This window comes from Conger conger, chromosome 10 (genome assembly GCF_963514075.1).
Source record: "Conger conger chromosome 10, fConCon1.1, whole genome shotgun sequence".
NCBI lineage: Eukaryota > Metazoa > Chordata > Actinopteri > Anguilliformes > Congridae > Conger > Conger conger.
Genome location: NC_083769.1, coordinates 15,220,428 through 15,236,677, shown reverse-complemented (window position 1 = coordinate 15,236,677; position 16,250 = coordinate 15,220,428). Strand labels below are relative to the sequence as shown.

At 45.5% G+C, this 16,250-nt stretch overlaps 2 protein-coding genes across 7 annotated transcripts in view; both read left to right on the top strand.

The window, feature by feature from the left end:
- The window catches only part of LOC133138104 (tripartite motif-containing protein 16-like), a 119,294-nt gene extending 103,489 nt beyond the window's left edge, over positions 1-15,805 (top strand). Inside the window, exon 7 of the transcript XR_009709675.1 lies at positions 15,557-15,805. The gene's annotated coding sequence lies outside the window, so the exon portion shown is untranslated. The remainder of the gene's footprint in view (positions 1-15,556) is intronic.
- LOC133138110 (tripartite motif-containing protein 16-like) lies at positions 521-15,344 on the top strand. Of its 6 annotated transcripts, none has more exons than XM_061256581.1 (7): positions 545-1,135; positions 1,555-1,650; positions 10,058-10,291; positions 10,438-10,574; positions 13,103-13,134; positions 14,240-14,281; positions 14,755-15,344. In XM_061256581.1, exons 1-7 carry the CDS (start codon positions 545-547, stop codon positions 15,285-15,287), a joined length of 1,665 nt encoding a protein of 554 aa, XP_061112565.1. In that variant the 3' UTR covers positions 15,288-15,344. The 6 variants fall into 6 exon arrangements, with proteins under 6 accessions (XP_061112567.1, XP_061112565.1, XP_061112564.1 ...); XM_061256580.1 differs by lacking the exon at positions 13,103-13,134 and adding an exon at positions 11,396-11,417 and having other exon boundaries at positions 10,438-10,581; positions 14,237-14,281; XM_061256579.1 differs by lacking the exon at positions 13,103-13,134 and adding an exon at positions 12,152-12,166 and having other exon boundaries at positions 10,438-10,594; positions 14,237-14,281.
- Positions 15,806-16,250: the final 445 nt, after the last annotated feature.

The window sequence follows — 16,250 nt, the reverse complement described above, 5'->3', positions numbered from 1 at the left end:
TGCATTAGACAAAATAACATACTCTATCAAACGCAAGCTTAAGATATTTTATAAAATTTGGGGGCTTTTCCTACAGTTCCTTGAAAGTGAGGACAAGATGCTCTGGATTCAGATCCCTAATAATAATAATGGTTAATATATACTATCCTTTTTTTTTTGTCAAAAATATTATAATTATTATAATTTTTATTATTTTTTTAAATCATTGTAAGATTGTAAACTGTGATGAGATGTTGGGGGGGGGGTGAAAACGAAAAGGTTCAATAAATAAATGTTTATAAAAAAAAAAAGTTCCTCATGAATCTGCCCTCATGAATCTGTTCCTCATGAATCTGCCCTCAGCCTGCTCTGCTCAGCCTGGCCTCAGTCCAACACCACACCTCCTAGAGCTATTTGCACAAACAGGAATTCTCTGCGACTCTCTCTGTTACGCAGTTTCAGAGAAACGAAACATTACTCAATCTCTTTCACAGAAACAAAACTTAGCTCAGTGTCTGTCAGAAAACCACAGAAAAAATCTGTCTCTGTCAGTGTGAGCAGTGAAATGGCTGAGGCCAATATTTCGGTGGATCAGGGCCAGTTCAGCTGTTCAATCTGTCTGGATATACTGAAGGATCCAGTGACTATTCACTGTGGACACAGTTACTGTATTGGCTGTATTAAGGACTGTTGGGATCAGGATGATCATATTGGTGTCTACAGCTGTCCCCAGTGCAGACAGACCTTCACCCCTAGGCCTGTTCTGGGCAGAAACACCATGCTGGCTGAAGTGTTGGAGAAACTGAAGAAGACAGGACTCCAAGCTGCTCCTCCTGCTCACTGTTACGCTGGACCTGGAGACGTGGAGTGTGATGTCTGTACTGGGAGAAAGCACAAAGCCATCAAGTCCTGTCTGGTGTGTCTGGCATCTTACTGTGAAACTCACCTCCAGACTCACTATGAATCTCCTCCTCTTAAGAAACACAAACTGGTCAAAGCCACTGTAAACCTGCAGGAGAAGATCTGCTCTAATCATGACAAACTATTGGAAGTTTACTGTCGTACTGATCAGCAGTGTATCTGTATGCTGTGTGTGATGGATGAACATAGAGGCCATGATACGGTCTCAGCTGCAGCAGAAAGGACTGAGAAACAGGTAAGAACTGAAACTCGAAATAATATTCATGCTTTTTTACAGTGACGATTGACATTTCATTTGCTTATCCCTACAACACAGTGATTTCCAGGTCTGAAGTCCACAGTGATAAAGATCATGAAGTGAGCCAAAGTAATCTCTCTGTGACAGCTATGTTCACACCCATCACCCCCCTATTCACTCCCTGAATTGGAATCTACACGGCTGGAGCCGCTAGTTCACACACACACACACACACACACACACACACACCTACACACACACACACACACACACACACACACAGTTTTACCTATAAGACCGGCACAATTCTACACACTGACCAGCTGTATGCCATATATTTTCTTTTGTCTTATTTTCATATGGAAGATTAAAATGTAGTTGAAAAGTTCTTCATTGTATTGTCATTTGTGACACAGAAGCAGCTGGGGGTGACACAGAGTAAGTTCCAGCAGAGAATCCAGGAGAGAGAGAAGGAGCTGCAGGATCTGAGACAGGCAGTGCAGTCACTCAAGGTGGGTACTGACCAGTGCGGCTGGTCAATAGGAGCACAGAGGGCGCCGCCCCACCCCAATCTGTCAGGGCAGACCAAAATTATATATATATATATATATATATATATATATATATATATATATATATATATATATATACACGCACTCACTGATCACTTTATTAGGTATTTATAAGACATGACTTCTACTGCTGTAGCCAATGCACTTAAAGTTATGATGCGTTGTGTGTTCAGCGATGCTCTTCTCCATACCACTGTTGTAATGTGTGGTTTTTTGCGTTACTGTCACCTTCCTATCAGCTTTGACCAGTCTGGCCATTCTCCTCTGACCTCTCTCATTAACAAGGCGTTTCTGTCTGCAGAAACTGCTGCTCACTGGATTTCTTTTTGTTTTTCGCACCATTCTTTGCAAACTCTAGAGAATAGTGTGCGTGAAAATCCCAAGATATCAGCAGTTTCTGAGACACTCAAACCACCCTGTCTGCCAACAACAATCATTCCACGGTCAAAGTCACTGAGATAAAAATGTTTCCCCATTCTAATGGTTGATGGGAACTGAAGCTCCTGACCCATATCTACAGGATTGTCTGCATTGCACTGCTGCCACACAATTGGCTGATTAGATAATCGCATGAATAAGTAGGTGTAATAAAGTGCTTGGTGAGTAAATATATATATATATATTCTTTCTTTTTTTTTCATAAAAAATATTGTGAATATTCAAAATATCTAACATTGGCTTTTCCGTCTGCTAAGTCACCAATTTAATAAAATTGTGTACAAACATAAATACATAATATATAATGTCCGTCAGTCTTGGTTGGACACGCAATAGCAGCTAGTTAGGATGGGCCCCGGTGCAAGATTTTTTATGGGCCCTTCCTCTGACAAAAACTGCCAACCAAGACAGACACACACACATGCACACACACAAACACACACACGTACACACACGCACGCACACGCACGCACACACATACACACACACAAACACACACACTCAGCACCATTAGACAGATATTTTTTAGACAATACTGTATTTTTTTTGGCTGATGAGTAACTTTTGGTCCTATTTGGACACAGACTACATAATTGCGATGCTTTAGAACATTTGTATTTATCATGTCAGAAACATGGAGCAACGTGGATGGTCATAGAATCAAATCAACAAGTCAATAAATCAACTTTCGATAGTTGGGATGTTTACATAACTGAAGCTTAGGCCTGTGCTACTCGTGTGTCAGTATCAGATTATGGACGTATCTTATTATGGACGTAACTCCTCCTCCAGCTGATGAAACTAAACTGGCCTATTTGGTCGCTTCCTCTTTGTAAAGCAATACAATTTATACTTTCCATGTCATAAGGTTTTTAAAAACAGTCCCCTGTGTTAACAGCAAAAAACCAGTTCAGTAATTGAACAGACTCTAATTCATGGTAATTGCTGGGAGAATTTGCATCTTCCTTGGCTAATTTGAATGCAATGCAAGTACATTTATGGACTTTGACTCATGTTAATTAATGATTACAAGATTGAGCAATGGAAGAATTAAGTTTGCTCACATTAACGTCACTGCGTTGAGCAAAACTGGAATCTAGACGTCTAGGGGGTGGAAATATAGGTTGAGAGACCTATATTGTCCATGCAATGGCCCTGTTCCACCTGGACAATTGCAATTCTCGGCTGGCTGGCCTTCCAGCATCTGCCATCAGACCCCTACAACTGATCCAGAATGCTGCAGCCCGTCTGGTATTCAATGTCCCCAGACATTCACATGTCACCCCCCTGCTCAGCAACCTCCACTGGCTGCCTGTTATGGCTCGCATCAAAACTTTGGTGCTGTACTGAAACTGTACTGTCCTCTCAGGTCCTTTTCGCACTTGTACTTGTGTTTGATCTGCACTTCGTTGTACGTCGCTCTGGATAAGAGCGTCTGCTAAATGCCTTGTAATAATGTATAAAGAGACGTTTTGACTTATACGGACTAGGTTAACCCCAATGCAGCTCAGGGTTGACCTGGATATAGCACGGCTACGTTCTAGTTTCTAGAAAACTTTCCCTTTTCAGTCAAATGTAGGCAAATTTTCTCCAGCACTCTTGGCATATCAGGAAATAGCACCAACACCAAATGAATTAACATGCCACAAGTTATTGAATTGAATAGTTTATACGTTATAGCCTTTTTTCTGTAAAGCAGACTGTATGAATTTGGTATGAGCTTAGCATGATCACATATTCACAAAGAAAGCATAATAACCATGACCTAGGCATATTTCTCTTATTTAAGGATATATAAACACACACCACTGTTAAAGTAAACGCAGTTCTGCTATTTTCCGGTGAATGAATAAAAAAAGACCTGTAAAAAACGGTGTACTGATATAAGACACGGAGAGACATGGGCCTTCCTAAACCAGGCGCCCTGGTGCCACTGCGCCCGCTGCACCGCCTGTATCACCGCCACTGGTTCTAACGCTAGCAGTAGCCTGGAGCTGTTTGTCTCCATCACAGATGTAGCAAGTACAGTAAGTCATTTATTTATGTAATGTTTAAATATGGCGGCACGGATGGTGCAGTGGGTAGCACTGCCGCCTCACAGCAAGGAGGTCCTGGGTTCGAATCCCCGTTGGCCGGGGCCTCTCTGTGCGGAGTTTGCATTCCTCCGGGTACTCCGGTTTCCTCCCACAGTCCAAAGACATGCACGTTAGGCTGATTGGAGAGTCTAAATTGCCCGTAGGTATGAGTGTGTGAGTGAATGGTGTGTGTGCCCTGCGATGGACTGGCGACCTGTCCAGGGTGTATTCCTGCCTTTCGCCCAATGTATGCTGGGATAGGCTCCAGCCCCCCTGCGACCCTGTTCAGGATAAGCGGGTTCAGATAATGGATGGATGGATGGATGTTTAAATATCTATTTAGTTTAGCCATTCCAAAACGGCTGGACTTTGCTTGTCTTCTTTGTTAGCTTATAGAGCACTATGTTTGTAGCGACCGCAACTTAACTGGCTAACTGGTTTATAAAAGCAAGATGGCGGCTACTGTGCGCTGCCAGTATTTAACCAGTTAACATAATTGGGCAAACATATTTGTATCCCCCCCAGGGATTTCTGAGGGAAATGCGACATTGGATCAGGCGGTAAGAGCAGTCGGCTGGCAGTCGGAGGGTTGCCAGTTCAATCCCTCCCTAGGTGTGTTGAGGTGTCCCTGAGCAAGACACCTAACCCCGAAATGCTCCTGACGAGCTGGTTGATGCCTTGCATGGCAGCCAATCGCCGTTGGTGTGTGAGTGTGTGTATTAATGGGTGAAAGAGAAGCATCAATCCTACAGCGCTTTTGATAAAGGTGCTCTATAAATGCAAACCATTTACCATTAACAGATGCTGCTGTAGGGGGGCTGTTATGTGGGTAGGTCATTTTGTGTCTGGAGAGGTTGCAGGGGGGAAGTTTTGGGTAACGGGCTACTTCAGAAGCTCGTGGGTTAAGAGCTAGTTAGGTGAGGCGATTCGGTTAGCTGTGAGCTGTCTGTGGCAGGAAATAAAAGCGGGCCAGTTGGCTAGCAAAGCAAGCGCTTTGTTTTCAGTTACATTACATTACATTACATTATTGGCATGTGGCAGACGCTCTTATCCAGAGCGACGTACAACAAAGTGCAAACCCATAACCAGGGATAAGTTCGCTGAAAGACCCTAGAGGGAAGTACAATTTCAACTGCTACCTGTACAACAAAGATAAGGACAAGGGCCTTTTTTTTTTTTTTTTTTTTTTTTTGAACAAACAAACAGAGCAAAACTATCCAACACTGCTTACCTAGCCAACTAAAAATACCGATACACAAAGCAAGTCACAGAGACAACAATTAAGGTTCACAGGGAGGTAGGGAGGGATGGGGAGAGGTGCTGCTTGAAGAGGTGTGTCTTCAGCTTGCGCTTGAAGGTGGGGAGGGATTCTATAGTTCTGACCTCAACAGGGAGTTCGTTCCACCACCGTGGAGCCAGAATAGATAGTAGTCGTGAGCGTGAGGTGGAGGTTCTGAGAGGGGGAGGTGCCAAGCGGCCTGTGGAGGCTGAACGAAGAGGTCTGGCAGGGGTGTAGGGTCTGATGATTTTTTGCAGATAAGCAGGGGAAGACCCTTTAACTGCTTGGAAGGCTAGCACCAATGTTTTGAATTTGATGCGAGCCATGACAGGCAGCCAGTGGAGGGAAGTAAGCAGGGGGGTGACGTGTGAGTATTTGGGAAGGTTGAAGACCAGACAAGCTGCTGCATTCTGGATGAGTTGGAGGGGTCTGATGGCGGACGCTGGGAGGCCAGCCAAGAGGGAATTGCAGTAGTCCAGGCGGGACAGAACCATCGCTTGGACCAGGAGCTGGGTCGAGTAGGGGGTGAGAAAGGGTTCTTTATATGGCCGTTACCTCAGGTTTTAAATCATGTTAAGATCAACCAAAAGGATTTCCTATAGATTTGCCTGTATAACAGAGTGCAAAACTGTGCTTCAGGTGCTGTTCGGTTTTCTGTTCAGGTGCATCGCGTTCCGATCACAAGGAAGTTATATGTCGTAGTTATATATTGTGTAGAAATATTGCTCCACTTTATGTGAAGTGTTTTAGTGTCTGAGATCCCCAATATGCAACCATAATCATAAACCACATTCCTCAGAAGAAAAACTACCATTGCACGAATGCTGAATCCCGTGTTCTGTTCGGAACGCAGTGAGTCTTCGTTAATGTTCCTTTTTTCATTTCGACAGTTTATTGTGTGTATTTCTACAGAACCCGCAGTCGATAGGTACGTGAACGTTAACTTCCTCATTTATAGAAATAGGTCTTGTTGCGTCTCGTCTTTGTGAGTACAATTTGCTTTAGTTTCTGATTCCCTTTTCAGTTCATTGTTTTGTTGTCTAATATATTAGATCTGTTGGTCAGAGTTGTAGCTATGCTTTTTATTAAAGACCATTTCTCGCACTGTGTGGTGCCCCATCCAGGTAAATGGCCACCAGCCACCATTGGTACTGAGCAGAAGAGAGAAGACAACAGCTTGCTGCTGGAAGAGCCATTTCAGGGCTCAGTCAGGGCTCTGCTCCAGTCATTTACATTTACATTTTAGTCATTTGGAAGACACTTTTAATCCAAAGCGACTTACAAGTGCATAGGTTCTTCCACAAGTCAAAGCATCACATCCATAACTAGGAAAATACATATGAAGTGCTGTTCTAAACATATAGTCATCATAAGTTTTTTTTGGGGGGGGGGGGGGGGGGGGGTTAGACAAGAGGGGTAGGGATATCAGAAAGGGGGGTGGGGGAAATCCAGAGGGAGGACTAAGGTAGAGTTTGAAAAGGTGTGTTGTTAGTCTGCGTCGAAATAGGGGGAGGGATGTCCTGACAGTGAGAGGCAAGTCATTCCACAACTGAGGAACCAGAATGGAAAACAGGCATGAACGTGCAGCTTGACCGACAGGTGCACGTAGAGAGGGAACCATAAGGCGAACAGAGCTGGCAGACCGGAGTGGTCTAGCTGGGGAATAGGGAGTGATCAAGGATTGTATGTAAGGTGGGGCAGTCCTCTTACCAGCCTGAAATGCCAACACTAGGGCCTTGAATCGGATGCGTGCGGCAATAGGAAGCCAGTGGAGGCCAATGAGAAGCCGGGTGACATGAGCCGACCTAGGCTGACTGGTGATCAGGCGGGCTGCAGCATTCTGGACCAGCTGGAGGGGCTTAATGGCACACGCTGGGAGACCGGCTAGGAGGGAGTTGCAGTAATCCAGGCGGGAAATGACGAGCGCCTGGACTAGGAGCTGGGTGGCTTTCTACGGATACGGCGCATATTGTACAGAAAGAACCTGCAGGTTCTGGCAGTGGAGGATACTTGTGGAGCCAGGGTGAGGCAGTTATCAAGAGTTACCCCAAGATTCTTTGCCGTACGGGAGGAGAAAACTACAAAGTCCTCAACAGTCAGTGAGAGGTCGATTGACGGAGAGGACTTAGCAGGGATGTATAGAAGATCAGTTTTGGCAAGGTTAAGCTTCAGGTGGTGGGAAGTTATCCACGCAGAGATATCAGCCAAACAGGCAGAGATCTGTGTGGTGACCTGGGTATCGGGGGGGAAGGAAATAAAGAGTTGGGTATCATCGGCATAAGAGTGATAAGAAAAGCCATGGGAAGAGGAGAGGACCAAGAACAGAGCCCTGCGGGACTCCAGTTTGTAGGGGGTGAGGGTCAGAGACTGAGCCCCTCCAAGTCACCTGGTAGGAGTGACCAGAGAGGTAGGAGGAAAACCAAGCAAGTGCAGATCCTGTGACACCCATCCCAGACAGCGATGAGAGAAGAATCTCATGGTTGACTGTATCGAAGGCGGCCGACAGGTCGAGGAAGATGAGGACAGAGGAGAGGGATTTGGCTTTAGCAGAGTGGAGTGCCTCAGTGACTGCGAGCAGGGCGGTCTCAGTGGAGTGGCCACTCTTGAAGCCGGACTTTTTGGGGTCATGGAGATTGTTGAGAAGAAGATAAGTGGACATTTGGGAGCAGACCGGCCGTTCCAGAGTCTTGGCGAGAAAGGGAAGAAGAGAGACAGGCCGGTAGTTGCTCAGAGCAGAGGGGTCAAGAGTAGGTTTTTTAAGCAGGGGAGTGACTCTGGCCCTCTTCGGGGAAGAGGGCATGGTGCCGGAAGAGAGGGAGGTGTTGATTAGAGAGGAGAGAAAAGGGAGAATGTCATTAGATATAGATTGTAGAAGGGGAGAGGGGATGGGGTCAAGAGGACAGGTGGTCGGGCGGTGGGATGTAAGGTGTTTCAATGGGTCAGAGAGGGGAGAAAAGGAGGTTAGGGAGTTGGGGAAGAGGGTCAGCAGGGGGAGAGGGTTGGGAGAACGAATTGCGAATGGCGTCAACCTTCTTTTCAAAGAAGGAGACAAAGTCGTTGGGTGTGAGTGATGAGGGAGGTGGGGGGGGGGCAGAAGAGAGGACAAGGTTGAAAACAGTTTGCGGGGATTAGAGGCGGCCGCGTTAATTTTCGAGTGAAAGAAGGAATATTTAGCTAGAGAGACAGAGGAGTGGAAAGATTATAAGAGGGCATGGAAGGAAGCTATATCACAGGGGAGACAGGACTTTTTCCATTTTCTCTCCGCTGCCCGCAGTTTGGTTCGGACCGCTCATAGAGCATCAGAAAGCCAAGGATTGGGGGGGGAGGCCGAAGCTAATTTGGTGGTGAGGGGACACAGAGAGTCAAAGGAAGATGAGAGGGAGGACATGAGAGTTGTAGCAGCATCATCGGGAGACAGTCGAGAGAAAGACTCCGCGGATGGTAGGGAGGAGTGGATTGAAGATGAGAGGGTGGAGATAGACAAGTGGCGTAGGTTCCGCCGACAGGTGACAGTGGATGGTGGGAGTGATGGATGGGTGGTAGAGGAGAGTGGAAGAGAAAAAGAGATGAAGGAGTGGTCAGATATATGGAGTGGTGTTACAGAGAGGTTGGTTGTTGTGCAGCTCCTTGTGAAGGTGAGGTCAAGAAGGTTGCCTGCTTTGTGGGTGGGAGGGGAAAGTGTGAGGGTAAGGTCAAAAGAAGAAAGGAGGGAGAGAAAGGTAGACTGGGTGGACTCTGAGTTGAGATTGAAGTCACCCAGTAGGAGGAGTGTCATTGACTGGTGAGGAGCTAAGGAGGATGTCCATCTCATCCAAGAAGCTCCCCAGAGGACCCGGGGCGATAAACAACAATAATAAACAGTTTGCACGGCAAAGTAACAGAAACCGCATGAAATTCAAAAGAGGAGAAGGCGAAGGATGAGGAGAAGACACTAGATCTCCATGAAGATGAGATTAGGAGACTTGTGCCACCTCCTCTGCCAGAGGTTCTGGGTGTGTGGGAAAAAGAGAAGGCAGAGGAAAGGGCTGTGTTCTCTGGTGAAAGCCACGTTTCGATAAAAGCAAGAAAGTCAAGGTTGAGGTGGGAGGCTTAGGCTGATATGAAGTCTGCTTTCTGGATGGCGGACTGGCAGTTCCAGAGGCCACCAGCCACACAGAGATCAATATCAGCGGATCTGGGAGGGAAGATGAGGTTTGAGATATTCTTCCCATGTTGGCGGGAAGCGAACCTCCTACCTGACTGGGACCTGGGGAGAGGAGAGAGGACAGGGATGGGAAGGAAACACATGGACAAGGGGGACAAGAGGAATCCTACACAGTGAAGTGAGGGCAGGCAGCAAAAACAAAATCAATCATCAGGCAGCCTCGATGGACACCCGTAGATAGACAAGATAGTCAGCCAGCGAGGAGCCCAGTGTTGGGCCACTTTCCAGCCCTGTGGGGCTCAATGCCACTGACCCACATTGTGGGGAACAGGCTGTCTGGGGTCCCAGTAAGAGCTGAGTGAAAGGCCTTGTTAAAATGTACAACCCTCCTCCTTCTGTTCCTCCTAACAGCGCTCTGCACAGACAGCAGTGGAGGACAGTGAGAGGATCTTTACTGAGCTGATCCGCTCCATTGAGAGAAGGCGCTCTGAGGTGAAAGAGCTGATCAGAGATGAGGAGAAGGCTGAAGTGAGTCGGGCTGAAGGACTCCTGGAGCGACTGGAGCAGGAGATTGCTGAGCTGAGGAGGAGAGAGGCTGAGCTGGAGCAGCTTTCACACACAGAGGATCACATCCATTTCCTCCAGGTAACATCACTGGCTCTCTGACAGTCTGCACTGTGTACACTGTACATACATGGTGAGGTGTGTTCCTCTTTTACAAAGATCTGCTCCTGGTATCTGCACAGCAATCTGTGTTCACTGTCTGTCTCTTTCTGTCTGTCTGGCTGCAGAGCTGTCAGTCCCTCTGTGCCCCTCCTGGACCTGGAGACTTACCCAGCATCACTGTCAGTCCAAACGTCTCTTTTGAGGCTGTGAGGAAATCTGTCTCTGAACTGAAAGAGCGACTGGAGGATGTTTTCAAGGTGGAGTTCAAAGTTTCTGGAAGAGGTTGGTGGGCAAACCCTGCTGCAGAAAGTGTGTTTAGTCACTGCACACAACACACTGGTGAGGTGATCTGCCTAAGATTCACTCTTACAACATGAAAGGAACTTACACACGTTATATATTATTAACCATTGTGCGGTGTTTGGGTCTGTGGGACCTGTTTTCAATGTTTATTAAAAGAAAAATGATACATTGAAATATTTTTTTCAACCTGAGACACATTGGCCTGGCCTCATTTAAAAGAACAAAATTTAATTTAATGCACACTGCACCCCCCTTCACATTTATATGACAGACACTCAGTGATCACTTTATTGGGTAGGCCTGTACACCAGCTTGTTAATTCAGTCATTTAATCAGCCAATCATGTGGCAGAACTAAATGCATGAAAGCATGCAGACATGGTCAAGAGGTTCAGTTGTTGTTCAGACCAAAATCAGAATGGGGAAGAAATATGATCTAAGTGGCTTTGACAGTGGAATGATTGTTGATGCCAGGGAGTATCAGTATCTCAGAAAATTCTGTTCAAGCAGAATCTAGAGTTTGCAGAGAATTGTGTGCCGTCAGTGATAGTGGGAAAAAGAGAAGGCAGAGGAAAGGGCTGTGTTCTCTGATGAGAGCCACTGTAAAAGCAAGAAAGTCAAGGTTGAGGTGGGAGGCTTAGGCTGATATGAAGTCTGCTTTCTGGATGGCGGACTGGCAGTTCCAGAGGCCACCAGCCACACAGAGATCAATATCAGCGGATTTGCAGAGAATTGTGTGAAAAACAAAAAAACATCCAGTGAGCAGCAGTTGTGCGGGCAGAAACACCATGTAAATGAAGGAGGTCAGAGGAGAAGGGCCAGACTGGTCAAAGCTGACAGGAAGGTAACAGTAACACAAATAAGCACACATTACAACAGTGGGATGCAGAAGAGCTTCTCTGAGCACACAACACGTCAAACACGGATATGCTACTGCAGCAGCAGCATATTGTTCTAGAGCGACATTGGCTTAGGAGATAAGAGGCACTGGCCACGGCGTGGAAGGCAGCTATGCTAAGCACTACTCCAGCAACACTGCACGTCAGAATCATGTCTCTGGATTGAGAGTGTGACAGTGAGTTTGAAGAAGAGGATGAGACTGACCCTCAGCCAGCCCCAGGACCAGTGCATCAGCAGCCAGCACATCAGGCTCTCTGTGAATAAAACATCGCATGCCATAACTTTTTCACTTTGTACAAGCTGGGGCAGGAGCTCCCCAAGAGGAAGCCGATGATGGCAGGAACACCAGGAAATTTGTGTTATTTCTCTGTTGTAACAATGCTTTTTGGCAATAAGTTTTTTTTGAATGGTGCCCCATTTGTAAGGAACATGCATTTGTGGGATGAGCAGCACAACTGAGTATGTGGGTAGCACTCATGTAAAATTTGCCAAACCTTCTCTGCCAATGCAAACAGCTTATTCTGCTGTTGACTCTTGTTTGGTGTTGTTTGGTGGACTGGATGATTGAAGTCTATCAGTAACAAGGAAGAAACAAGACATATTGTACAATTTAGCAATTTATTCATTTAACAAACAGTCAGGGGCCTCAGTAGTGTGTGGAAGAACCATACACAGCCACAACAGCCTGGCACCTCCTCATGCTGGTCACCAGCCTGGTCCTACACTGTTGTGGGAGGCATTCCACTCCTCAACCAGGATTTGTCGCAAGTCAGCCAATGTGGTTGTGTTGGTCACTCTAGCACCAACAGCACGCCCCAGCTGATCCCACAAATGTTCAGTTGGGTTGAGGTCAGGACTGTTGGCAGGCCACTCCATTCTCTCTACTCCCAAATTCTGGAGGTAGTCTCTGATAAACCCCGCTCTGTGGGGGCGAGCGTTGTCATCTTGGAGGATGGAGTTCGGTCCCAGACTGTGGAGATATGGGATTGCCACTGGTTGCAGAATCTCATCTCGATATCTCTCTGCATTGAGATTGCCTCCAATGATGACAAGCCTGGTTTTTCCAGTGATGGAGATGCCGCCCCACACCATCACACTGCCTCCACCAAAAGGTGTTCCTCTATCGGTGCAACAATCAGCATAGCGTTCTCCCCGTCTTCTCCACATTTTGGCCTTTCGATCCAACTTCCGTAGGCAGAATCTGGACTCATGGCTGAACATGTTCAGGTTCCAGTGCAGGTGTTGCTGACACCAGTGCAAACGGGCCTGACGGTGAAGGGCAGTCATGGCAGGCCTCCTGGCAGCCCTATGAGCCCGGAGATTGGCTGCGTACAGTCTGTTCCGGATTGTCTGGGCCGAAAGCCGTGTGCCATATCGTCCTGCAAACCTTGACTGCAAATCTGTAGAAGACTGCCTACGGTTCCTAAGTGCTGAAAGGGTGAGGAACCGGTCTTCTTGGGACGCCCACTTCGCGGTCTGTCTCTGACATCGCCCGTTTCAGAAGATAAACTTTACATGAGCGCAACCCACATACTAAGCTGTGCTGCTCATCCCACAAATTTTTTACAACTGGGGCAGCATTTAAAAGGGAAATGAACAGGCTTTCTAACGGTATAAAATGTGTTGCCAAAAGCATTGTTACAACAGAGAAGTAATCTACAAACACGGATTACCAAACTTTTTGTTCGATGTTTATTATTAATGTGAGAGGTGAGTGACATTTCAGTCTGTTTCACAGGTTATATATTATTGATGAGAGGGGTGAGTGACATTTCAGTCTGTCTCACAGGTTATATATTATTAATGAGAGGGGTGAGTGACATTTCAGTCTGTCTCACAGGTTATATATTATTAATGAGAGGGGTGAGTGACATTTCAGTCTGTATCACAGGTTATATATTCCTTGGTCCTGGAACGAGCTTCAGGCCAAGCTCAAACTTGATTCTCTTATTTCATTAAACGTTTTTAATTTGAGAGTCATGCATGTTCTCATGTTAAGCTGCTACTGCTTTAAGTTGCACGGATATGTTTAGTTCACTGTGTTTTTCCCTGTGTTATGTTCTGTCATATTGTATGTATTCTTATGCACTTTCTTCTGTATATACATAAATAATTATGTATATTATTGTCAGGGACCGTGATTTTGATTCTGTAATCTTATGCTGCTGTTTGACCCTGTCTTGGCTCGGTCTCATTTGTAAAAGAGGTTTTAATCTCAATGTGACTTCCTAGTCACATAAAGGTTTATATATTACAATGTGGAGGGACATTTCAAGTGCTTACAAGCTCCAGATGATCCAGAATATCACAGAGGTGTTCAGTGTGAATAGGGATGAAATCTATAAAAGTACCCAGTATGTTAGGGGCAGTTCTTCTGGCTAGGGCATAACCCTAAATGTTTTCAATGAAAGCTTTGTTTAATCTTGAGAGAACAAAAAACAGTATGACCAGTATGTCTTTGTTTACTAGGATGCAAGATCCTGCATAGAGATGAGAGGAGAGAACACAAGTCAAATTCCTCAGTAGTTTTATGATGAAACCATCCTGTCTCTTCTCTCTGCTCTGTTTTAGTGTAACATTTGAGACCCATTCTGATACTGTATTCTGGGTGACATCTGTTGTCATGTACTTGCAGATTGAAACAAGCATTCAATTTCTCCGGGATCTTAAAAAAAGGTTCATCTTTAGAAGCTAAACTTGATCTCTCTCTCCACAGTGGAAGAAGTCTCTGTTCTAGAGCCCCAGACCAGACAGGACTTCTTACAATGTGAGTCTGTAATTAAGCCTGAAATCAATGAATGAAGCAACCAGAGATTATGAGGGAATATGAAGAAATAGATTATTTGTATAATTTTTTTCAAAATCGACTTGCTTTAAGGATCTCATGAATCTCAATCACATCTCAATTCAGCTGCAGTCATCAATGGTATTAAACATATTGATCATATATGATAATATAATGTATGTCCTGTAGTAGGATGGTGTGGAGAAAGTTACCAATTTGCAGTAATATAAAATAATTCAGATCATAGTCATAGTGGTTGAACATCCAATACAAGGGTAAATATAAATGAAAAGTAACTTTCAAAAGACACAAGCAAGTTTAAAGCTTTAAACATCTTAAAAATTTGAACAATAAAGAAAATATGAGATTTAAATACATAAAATATGAAAGATGTAGACAATATGTATGATGTGTCAAATATGTGAGTGGAGCTCTCCTCTCATCTCCTCCATCAGATGGCTGTCAGCTCACACTGGACCCCAACACAGTGCACAGAGAGCTCTGTCTGTCTGACGGGAACAGAGAGGTGACCAGTGTGAGGGAGATCCAGTCACATCCTGGTCATCCAGAGAGATTTGAGTACTGGCCCCAAGTGTTGTGCAGAGAGGGTGTGTCTGTACGCTGTTACTGGGAGGCTAAGTGGAGTGGGCCGTTTGGGGTTTCTATAGCAGTGTCATATAAAGAGATCAGCAGGAAAGGGCCGGGTGATGACTGTGAAATGGGAGGTAATAACAAGTCCTGGAGTTTGGACTGCACTTCCACCAGTTACTCTTTCAGTCACAATAATGAGAGCACTAAAATCCCTGTTCCCTCCTCCTCCAGAATAGGAGTGTACCTGGATCACAGGGCAGGAACTCTGTCCTTCTACAGCGTCTCTGACACAATGACCCTCCTGCACAGAGTCCAGACCACATTCACTCAGCCCCTCTATCCTGGGTTTTGGGTGAATTGGTATGGATCCTCTGTAAAACTGTGTGATCTGGGATGAGGCAGAGAGTGAAGGGAAGATCAAAGAGAGGGAAAAATACTGAAAATACTGTGAGAGAGAGAGTAAAATAGGTGAACAAAAAATTATTATTATTTTTTTTTATAAGTGCCTTCAGGGCACATCTCAATAGTCCAGAACAAAAAATATTCCTTTTTCAAAAAGAGGAATAAAATTAAGCGGCCAAAAAATTAGGAACACCCGAAAGAAAAAAAATAACAGAAATGTGGAATAAAAAATTACAGAAATGTGGAATAAAAAATAACAGAAAGGTGGAATAAAAAATAACAGAAATGTGGAATTCACGTGACCGCGTTCGTCCGCCGTTGTCAGTGCCTGGGCCGTCCAATCCGCTCCTTTCCCTCAGATGTCCCCCTTCTCCGCCTTGTCCCCGATCGGGCCTCCACACCATGGTAACCAGGTCTTATGGGTTCTGTTCTGTACATCGTGTGGGAAATGTTGGGCTGATGCCAATAAAGCCATTTGAATTTGAATTTGAGAGAGGGAGAGATGGGGAGAGAGAGAGATGGAGACGGAGTGAGAGATGGGGAGGGGGGACAGAGGGAGGGGGGATAGAGAGGAGGGGGGATAGAGAGGGGACAGAGAAAGAGAAAGATATATAGGTCCTCTTCACACTTGTACTTGTGTTTGATCTGCACTTCGTTGTACGTCGCTCTGGATAAGATGTAATGTAATGGGGAGAGAGAGAGAGAAAGACACAGAGTGAGAGAGGGAGAGATGGGGAGAAAGAGAGAAGGAGACAGAGTGAGAGATGGGGAGGGGGGATAGAGAGGAGGGATAGAGAGAGAAAGGGAAGGGTTATGAAAGGGAAGGGTTGTTGTTGTTTACTATGGGTGTTTGGCTGGGGGGTTGTTGTTGTTTCCTATGTGTGTGTTATGCTGGGGGGGTTGTTGTTTTGACTGTAATGTTGTTATTGTCAGTGCTTGAATACACAATTCACTTGTC

Excerpts from the sequence above, each read along its gene's own strand:
- LOC133138110 (XM_061256577.1), top strand. The coding sequence starts at position 545 with ATGGCTGAGGCCAATATTTCGGTGGATCAGGGCCAGTTCAGCTGTTCA. Across the intron at positions 10,582-14,202 it reads TTTTCAAGGTGGAGTTCAAA|AAGCTAAACTTGATCTCTCT; the intron begins GTTTCTGGAAGA and ends GTTCATCTTTAG. Across the intron at positions 14,282-14,754 it reads CAGACAGGACTTCTTACAAT|ATGGCTGTCAGCTCACACTG; the intron begins GTGAGTCTGTAA and ends CTCCTCCATCAG.